Source organism: Manis javanica, chromosome 14 (assembly GCF_040802235.1).
Source record: "Manis javanica isolate MJ-LG chromosome 14, MJ_LKY, whole genome shotgun sequence".
Lineage (NCBI taxonomy): Eukaryota > Metazoa > Chordata > Mammalia > Pholidota > Manidae > Manis > Manis javanica.
Window position 1 is genome coordinate 88549654 of NC_133169.1, and position 9584 is coordinate 88559237.

At 38.7% G+C, this 9584-nt stretch overlaps 1 protein-coding gene across 1 annotated transcript in view; it reads left to right on the forward strand.

Moving 5' to 3' along the window:
• Positions 1–9197, forward strand: part of NDFIP1 (Nedd4 family interacting protein 1) — a 45978-nt gene extending 36781 nt beyond the window's left edge. The window contains exons 7-8 of the mRNA XM_073221869.1: positions 1234–1339; positions 8165–9197. Coding sequence (XP_073077970.1) covers positions 1234–1337 — 104 coding nt within the window. The 3' untranslated portion in view covers positions 1338–1339; positions 8165–9197. The remainder of the gene's footprint in view (positions 1–1233; positions 1340–8164) is intronic.
• Positions 9198–9584: the final 387 nt, after the last annotated feature.

Sequence of the window (9584 nt, forward strand, 5' to 3'; positions counted from 1 at the left end):
CACTGATCGGTCTTGATATCTTACTGATTCCTAGTAAGCAAAAAGTGGCAAGAATTTTAATGTATGGAATGCATTTGGACCCAATGTTTGGGTCATTTTTGGAACTTCTCTTTCAGACAGAAACGATTTTGGGGGAGTTTTTCCTGCAAGGCAGGTTTACACAGAGCTTTCAAGCTGGCAATTTATAAACTACATCTCACTTATAGTTGTTGTTCCACAGTTGTTTTGAGACATTTTATAAAATGGCTGAATTCCTTTACTTTTCTTAAAAATTAGAATATCCAGCACAGCTGGCCTGTCCCCGCCCTTTGACTGCCGCTGAGTTGTAGCTGTCCCTCCCTTCAGGTTAGGTGCTCTCCAGTTCACTGGGATCCCCCCACCCAGCATTTGAGGAGGTGGGTGACTCCTGCTCTATAGTCACTTGTTTTTGGTGCCAAACAGAATGGTGTTCACTGAGCTCAGCGCTGATGACTGCTGGTTATTGCCAAAAGTCAGTTCTGAATACAGAGTTTTGTACTTAAGTATGTTTTAAAATATATCCAAAAGAAAGTGGTTGCCTAAGACTGGGGAGAAGGAAAGAGGGAGCAGATGAAGGGAGGGGGGGTAGGTGACTGTTATTTTTGTTTTAAAATGTTCTAAAATTAAATCATGATTTCGGTTGTACAACTTCGTAATTATACCAAAAACCAGTGAGTTTGTACATGGACTTACGGTGAACTGTGAGTTTAGTTGAGTGTGTAAGAATTGTTGTAATAGGTAAGGGAATCCTGACATCTAGTGGACAACGTTATGTACTGTCAACAGGAAAAAAAATCCTGTGACGAGACAGGATGAAATTTTTTTTTGAGAAGAAGTTTTTGATCTCTTTATTTTATTTATTCGTTAATTATCTTGGGATGCTTTTTTAGAACTTGGAAGATAGGTTTTGACAATGCTTCAAAATGAAGCTTCCAAATACACATGTTTGGGCTCCATCTTATTTTCTATTTCATTTTTAGACCAATTAGATTCTGATTGTGCAGAAGAGGTTTTTATTTGGCCCTGAGATTATGTATCCTTATTGAGAAATGGAAAATTTGGTGCGAAAATCCTTTGGAAATTTTGGAGGAAATTGCTCATGTTTTGATAGCTTTTAGCAGAAAAACGATGCCATGCTATTGAAAGGGATATTTCTGGGGAGAGGACTAATGGGGAAATTATAAATTCATTCTTGACTTTTCTTTTTTAAATTAGGTTTTCTCCTGTTTCTCAGAGGATTTATCAATTATGCAAAAGTTCGGAAGATGCCAGAAACTTTTTCGAATCTCCCCAGGACCAGAGTTCTCTTTATTTATTAAAGGTATTAAAGGAAAAGAACCTTAATTCTAGTACCAGTGTAATTGTGTGATGCATTGCAGATTTCCGCTGTGGTTTAGAGTGTACCCCCTGTGGTGGGAGGATAGAGAAGGTAAAGAAGCTACAGTCTTTGCCTTTTAGCTGTTTCTAGTTTAGTAAGAAGTGTCTCTATAAAAAGCTGTTGAAAAGGCAAGATAGAAAAACTGCCGTAGGAGGAAATGTTATCTCATGTTCTGACGACGCCGAGGAGGCAGAGGATCAGTAGCCATCAGAGAGCTAGGGTATCTGACTGGGACTTAGGGGCCTGGATCTTTGAATCTAGAATCCCAGAGCCCCTGCTTACTGTTGTTCGGGTTCCAGAGGACAGTACTGAGAAGAGCCCTTCAGGCCTAATCACTCCGCCTTAATTACACAGGCCCCTGAACCCGAGAGCTGGGAAGAGGATGTCCTTTTGCCCAGGCCACTGACAAGCCCCCCGCAGCCTCTCACAGTCCGTCAGGGAGGTGTTCCTGGTGCCTTCCTTCTGGTTCACACCCTGACGTGCCTATTCCGGTGGTGAGGAGGTCCCAACCCAAGGGAAAGGAGGGGAGAAGGGACCTTTCCCCCCGCTTAGAACAGGAGGACTAAGCCTTGCTGAGACTTGTCTTTGCTTCACAAGTGTTTTTCCCCAGAGGCTATCTCCATCTTCTGTCAGTAGCTGCAAAAAGGACAAGATAAGGGGTCTTGGGAAAGAGAATGCCATAGAGAGGCCTCTCTGGAAACCAGATCCAGCAGGCCTTCTGGGGCTTCGCTCCTCGCGTAAGAGTGTTGAGGATGGGGGGATCGTGGAGGGGCACGTTGAGATACACCATAAATAATAGGTAGAATTTCTGCTAGTGGAAATTTGGGATATGTGGAGAAGAGTTTCAGGATCATCTAGAGCAGAGTGAAGAGCAGAGATAGAGGAAAGGAGGCAAGGAGCTTACGCGAGGGGCAGCAGTTTGTGCATAAAGTCGTGCTGAAGGCCAAGGCTGGAAAGTCAGGTTGAGACAGTAATTCTCAGAAGTTTGAGAAGCACATTTGCAGTGGAACCATAGAATTCAAGAGCAGCCCTTTAAACCTAGTGACATGCTGGCTTAATGCAAGGCTAGTCCTATGTGAACATTAATTTGTTCTGTACTTGCTGTTGGGTTATCATAGTTTATATAGGTAATCATACGCTAAGAATGGAGTTCGCTTTTGAACATACATTCTTCTAGAAAGGAAAGTATCCGCCATATTTAATTTGCTAGTGTGTTGGGACAGCATTGAAAGTTTTTAAGCAACAGAATAATTTGATGATAACTTCTTGAATGTAACAATTATTTTTAAGTGTAGTATCATGATCATAACAGCTAGCATCATCAACTTTTCCATATTTAGATACTATATTAATCACTTTATTTGTATGTAGCTAACAGGAGGTTATAGTGATAGATAAGCTCAAATATAAATGTATGGTGGAGTACAATTGAACCTTAATGCAGGTTTTAAGCTGCAAAGGTCTACTTATATGCAGTCTAATTTAAATATATTAGACAGTTTTTTCTGAGACCTGTGATAATTTGAAAAAACATTCTTCTCTCGCTGCTTTATTATAAGAATACAGCATTTAATACATATAACAGACAAAATATGCATTAATTGACTATTCAGGTTATTGGTCAAGTTGCCAGTCAAGAGTGGGCTATTAGAAGGATAAGTTTTGGGGAAGTCAAAAGTTATATGAGGATTTTTGACTGTGAGGGGGTCAGCTCCCCTCACCACTGTGGTGTTCAAAGGCCATCTTATAAAAGTTAAAGCATACAAAGAACTTAGGCTTGTGTTGGTTAAAGTCAGTTTCTTTCTTCAAGAGACATGTACATCTATTTGAAAGAAAATTTTAAGAGTCCCACTTTTGTTTATGATTTTTTTTTTAAGAAGGAGAATGGTTTATTGCATGTTAAAAATTGTGGGGCATGTCCTGAATTTGAATTAGGTGCAAAGTCTGGGCACAGATGGACGTGGACACCGCTGGCTGAGGCTCTGTGCCTGTGTTTGTGTTTCGGGCATCCTAACCTCTAGAGGCTCATCAGATGTTCTGTGCAGTCAGATGCAATTACCATTGTCGTCTTTTTCTTCCCTCTACATGTCTGACTGTGATTTGTAATTCCTTCTGAGCCTTAGGTTTAACTCTTGCCTACCGAAGATTCAGAAGTTTAATTCTTTTGGTTGCCACAGTTCTTCTTAGAAAAGGCACTGAAATCACCTACAGATTTCCCCTAATCCATTGGAGCCCCAAATACCCTGAGGGCACAGATTTGTTTTTTTAAATAATAGACTCTGTATACTTAGTCTGTCTAATGGTAGCTTTGAATTTCTAAATGGGCTGGGATCACACCTCTGTTTATTCTGTTCATCAGTTAGAGGGAAATTTCGATCTTTTTAAAGAGATTGTATACTTCCCTTATCTTGCTTCTAATACATAACAACAACCAGGTTGGGAGAAAGCCTGAACTTCTCAGAATTATCTACATTGTTAGGAACTTTATTGAGAGGTTTAGTTTATAAAATTTGTTTTGATTTTTTTTAACTTCTGAAATGTTTTATGGGAATATTCTAAATGTAAAACAAAGCATCTTTTAGGGTTATGTAGGCAGTCCTTAGTAATAATGCTGTTGAACTTGTGAAGGGAGGTTTGGGGCTGCTGTTCTCTGTGTTTAGGAGTCAGAAGCCTTATAGTGCTGCAGGATTGTCAGAAACTTGAGGTAGGGTTTCCTTCCTTTTCTAACTTTGATATTCTAGTTGATTTACAGTCATTCCAGACATGCCCAGAGGATCAGAGCTCTAAATTAAGGGTTCAGGGACTTAGAGCAGCATTTAGAATTTTGATGACTTCTTTACTAGTTTTCAGTGTTCCTATAGGTGACCTGAAAAGCTGTAATAACCCATGGGGCTGAATTCCCTTTGTCCCTTGATGGGGGTAGGAACTGTCCATTTCGATCCAAATGTAGAGTGTTTTACTTCTCTGGTTCAGAGGAAATTTAGTTTAGTTTGAAGTTGTGTTAGAAAATCGTCATATAAAGTATGAAGATCATACTTTCTTTCATTGAGACTTCTTAACTTTTTAAATCAAGATGTCACTAGTTAAAAGCTAGCTAGCTGCCATAATGAGATATCACCTCACACCAGTAAGGATGGCCACCATCCAAAAGACAAACAACAACAAATGGTAGCGAGGTTGTGGAGAAAGGGGAACCCTCCTACACTGCTGGTGGGAATGTAAACTAGTTCAACCATTGTGGAAAGCAGTATGGAGGTTCCTCAAAAAACTCAAAATAGAAATACCATTTGACCCAGAAATTCCACTTCTAGGAATTTACCCTAAGAATGCAGCAGCCCAGTTTGAAAAAGACATATATGCACCCCTATGTTTATCGCAGCACTATTTACAATAGCCAAGATATGGAAGCAACCTAAGTGTCGATCAGTAGATGAATGGATACAGAAGATGTGGTACATAAACACAATGGAATATTATTCAGCCATAAGAAGAAAACAAATCTTACCATTTGCAACAACATGGATAGAGCTAGAGGGTATTATGCTCAGTGAAATAAGCCATGTGGAGAAAGACAAGTACCAAATGATTTCACTCATCTGTGGAGCATAAGAACAAAGCAAACACTGAAGGAACAAAACAGCAGCAGAATCACAGAACCCAAGAATGGACTAACAGTTACCAAAGGGAAAGGGACTGGGGAGGGTGGGTGGGAAGGGAAGGATAAGGCGGTGGGGGGAAGAAAGGGGGCCTTACAATTAGCATGTATAATGTGGGGGGGCACGGGGAGGGCTGTGCAACACAGAGAAGACGTAGTGATTCTACAGCATCTTACTATGCTGATGAACAGTGACTGTAATGGGGTTTGTTGGGGGGGGGCTTGGTGAAGGGGGGAGCCTAGTAAACATAATGTTCCTCATGTAACTGTAGATTAATGATACCAAAAAAAAAAAAAAAAAGCTAGCTAGCTAGCTAGGCTTACGTTTTGTCAGAAAGGTACAGGTAGAGAATTTAAAAAATAACTTTGCCATACAGAAAAATAACTTAATTCCTATGCTACTAAGATCTGGCATTTTACTAGCAAAAGTTATTAAGAACAGTGACTTTCTCTGTAGGCTACCCAGAGAATATAGTACACACGAACCAACAGACCTTGGAATAACCCTGAAAACCCTCTTTCTAATCAGCCAGAGTAGATGTTACAGAAGCCAAACCCTTAAAGCTCATATGCTATTATCACAGGAGGCAGCTCTCAGGGTCCCCTTCGGAGCACATTTATGCTTGAAAAAGGAAGTCTGGTTTCCTACCCCACAGCAAGAAAAGCCAGAAGAAACTGCTAGAGGTGGGCAGTGACATAAATATGTGACTGAGGAAGCAGAAACAAACAAAATGTTCTCTCTGTGTTGTTTAAAAAGAAACAGACGTCTTTTAGAAACATCTTTATCTGAAATGGTAAAAAATGTATTTATACATTTTCTTATCAGTTAACTGGAGAATAGATTTTTCTGAAGGACCACTTCCCTGACGCTGCCGTGCAGCTGAGGGGTCAGCTACAGTAGTTGTGAAGTGGTAACTCAGGTAGCCGATAGCCTCACGTTACTGCAAAGGCACTTGTATATATGAAGCATAATAGATTTTAAATTCTGTTATTGTAGCCACATCTGAAACAGGAGCAGAGAAAGTTTGTGAATCCTGGCTTTAACGAGATAGGGCCCTTCATAATTAGGGAGGGATTGCTGTGACCTGGTGAGCTGTACCTATTAGGCATCAGATATGTTGACTTTTTCCCTATGATGGTAAGTGGTTTTATTTCTCCCTTTCTATAATCTGCCCTCTCTTCCTTAATAGCTATTTTTTTTCCCAGCTCTTCTATTTCATTAAAGGAAATCCATCTCAAGTTGAAGTTTGATGTATTGATTTGTGTTATAAGTAGCAGGACAGTAGAAATGTTGGCAGTGGAAGTTTTGCTAAAAAATTCATATGTCTAAGGAGAAATGGTTGTCATCCTCTTGAAATTAAATGATCTGTAGGCTGTCGGGTTCCTTTTGTTTCCAAGGCAATCTGATCTACGGTTCATTAATGATGTCCACAGTCCTGTCCTTAAAAGCTGTCTATCCTCTAACCCGAGTTCATCGTTGTTCTTGAACAATCTATGAGGCCTCGAAGTCTTAGCAGTGAGGGTCCCTCTAGCCGTCTTTTTCATCTGGATTTGCATAGTGATCGAGATCGCCCATTAGAAACCTATCTAGATCCTGTTCATGGGTCTTTAATGTTTGTTGGGAGGTGTCTGACTTAGGGACCTCTTAAATCTGATTTACCAGTGTGGAAGCAGCATGAACCAAGGGTAGTGGCCAGCAGTTATCTGGACTGTATCATACATTCTTGCAAACTCTGGTGTTTCAACCTAATAGTAATTATTTCATCAGTTTTCATCTGATAAATGGAAACTGATAAAACTGACGGTACTTAGGTTTGAAATGAGTCTAGCATCATTGCAAAAATATCCATTTGATATGGGTTTACCAGTTTTGTTTTCTTCTGCTTGGCTTTTAGAGTTCCTTATATTCCTGGATCTTTCTATCCCTGCACATTCTGAGGTCTTTGAATTTGAGAAAAAGTTTCTCTTGTGTCAGTATCATTAGTTTACTTCAAATCAGAATACCAAATAAATTTGGAGTTTAGGGAAGTATTTACAGTTTTAAAAGAACATACTGATTTCCTTCATTGTTGTAGCTCTTCTGCAGTTTGTCAGCCTTCTAAGGATTTATGCAGCAGTCTAAAAATAAAAGATATAAAAGGGCTGCTTGCGACTTTTATAGTCATTTGGAAAGATGGCAGAATAAGCTGAGGGCCTGTATATGAGCCCACCCAACTCTCACTGGTGTGGGTGCCAGAGCGAAGTTTCTCGTTAAATATTCATTAAGTTTAATGTGTCTCGTTAGTGTTTCTTTTAGCATTAATATAGGGAGTTACTTGTAGTTGTTCCTGTTATTTTTGTGAGAACCAGAAGAATTAGTTATGCCAGAGCAGAAATGCCTCAAAAGGATTGGATGAAAATTGCATTTAAAATACAAAATATATGGACATTATCTTGAGAGCATTTATTTCAGTTATGTATGTGTGTGTGTGTGTGTATATATATATATATAATGTATGTATATTTTTAAATGTTAGTTTGGGGCTACATATTTTTTTTTCCAGAGATATATGCCCAAAATAACATTGCCTTTTTTTCTAAATGATTTTAAAAAAGTATTTGTGATACTGTGAGTTTATAGTCTTTTTTTTTTTTTTAACTTTGACAGTTTTAACTGTAGTATGGCATAATTGGCAGTCTTCCTTGCATGAGATCTGGCAGAATTGGCAGGATGAATAGTAGCTTCGCGTGTATTTGGAGATTACCAGGATGCTTAGATTCTACTCTCTTTTTGTCCCCAAGTTTGAGTCACTGCTGTTGAGGTCAAGCGTGGGATGAAGGAACTGTTACCTTCTGTCAGGTATTCTATTAGGTTTGAAGAGAGACCCCTGACTTCATGGGTTTTATAGAAAGCATTCCAGTTCTTTCTAGTTCGGGAGTCCTTGGTAACTTTAAGAATTGAAATTTTAATGTTTATTGAATACTATGACGTCAGTGTATAGTAATCTTAAAGCTGTGCTGAAATGTGCTTCTTGTGTCTCCAAACATCCTGCGTTCTCTTGTGACTGCATCCGTCCCTTAGCCAAAACAACAAGCTAACTAGAGTTTCAATATTCAATATCCTTCTCTGGCAGATGTTTTCTGGCAAAGGCCTTCCTGCGTTTATGAATTCTCTCTCAAGAAGCAGGAGAACACCTGCAGGAAGTGAATCAAGATGCAGAACACAGAGGAACAATCACCTGCTTTAAAAAAAATTAAGTACTGTTGAAAAATATCATTTCTCTCTGTTCCTAGGTGTAAAATTTTAATAGTTAATGCAGAATTCCATAATCATTGAATCATTAGTGGTTAATGTTTGAAAAAGCTCTTGCAATCAAGTCTGTGGTGTATTAATAATGCCTTATCTATTGTTTGTAGTCATTTTGAATAGCATGAGCCTTGTCCCTGTAGTCAGTAGGGGGCAATCTTGCTTTATTCATCCTCCATCTCAAAATGAATTTGGAATTAAATATTTCAGTGTAAGATATGTATAATGCTGGCCATTTTAAAGGGGTTTTCTCAAAAGTTAAAACTTTTGTTATCACTGCATTTCTGCACATAATCCATAGTTGCTGTTAAAATTAATCTAGAAATTTATTCAGTAGTACTGTGACACCTGGAAGCAAAATCATAGTGCAAAGTCCATTTAAGATGTGGTCAAGAATATGTTCTTAATTGGTAAAAAGCACTAATTTTTTATAGTCTGTATTCTGAATTTTGCAGTACATTATTGTTCTGTGTTGGGTACCTAAGGGATTGTAAAGATGGTTGTCACTATAAAATAGGACAAGGGCAAATGCAGCTTCATTACTAAAATGCAATTCTTGACATTTTCTTATGATTAGAGTCCCTACCACTGTGTTTCTTTTCCTTTTGTCTCCTGATGATTAGGCCAGGGGCTGGGAGGAGGAAGGGGGATTAGGTATTAGGAGCAAAGAAAGAATTAGCTTGGAACTTTTGAGATGATCCCTAACGTACTATACTACTAGCTTTTACAATGTGTTGCAGAAACTGATGTGTTATAAATGTTAGAATGGTGTGCTTTCTGCCAAGTGGTAATTCACCTTGGTCTGCTATGTTGAAACTGTAAATAAAACAGAACATTAATAAATGTCTCTTGTGTAGCAACTTTTGCTGTAGATTAGTGTTTAATTTCTTGTTCTGCATTTGTTGATTGCAAAGCAATTTTTCTGAATTTTCATTCATACAGAATCATTGAGTAAATACAAAAGAACTGATCTTGGGCCAATTTTTTCATCTCTTTCAGCACGGGCAGTTCCCTTCTTTCATATAGTTCTCAATACATTCCTAAAAATGTGTGTGAAAATTGGTTCTGCGAAAGATAATGAATTTAAACAGAGAGGAGTTGTAAGTCATTCTGGAATTCCTAATTATGCTTCATTTTTTAGACCTAATTTATTTCTAGTATTTCTGCATGTTCCCTGCATTTGCCCTTTCTCTGGGGTGAACATAGCCAACTGGCTTGAAGCCTGTGTGAGCACCCAGTTGAGGCTG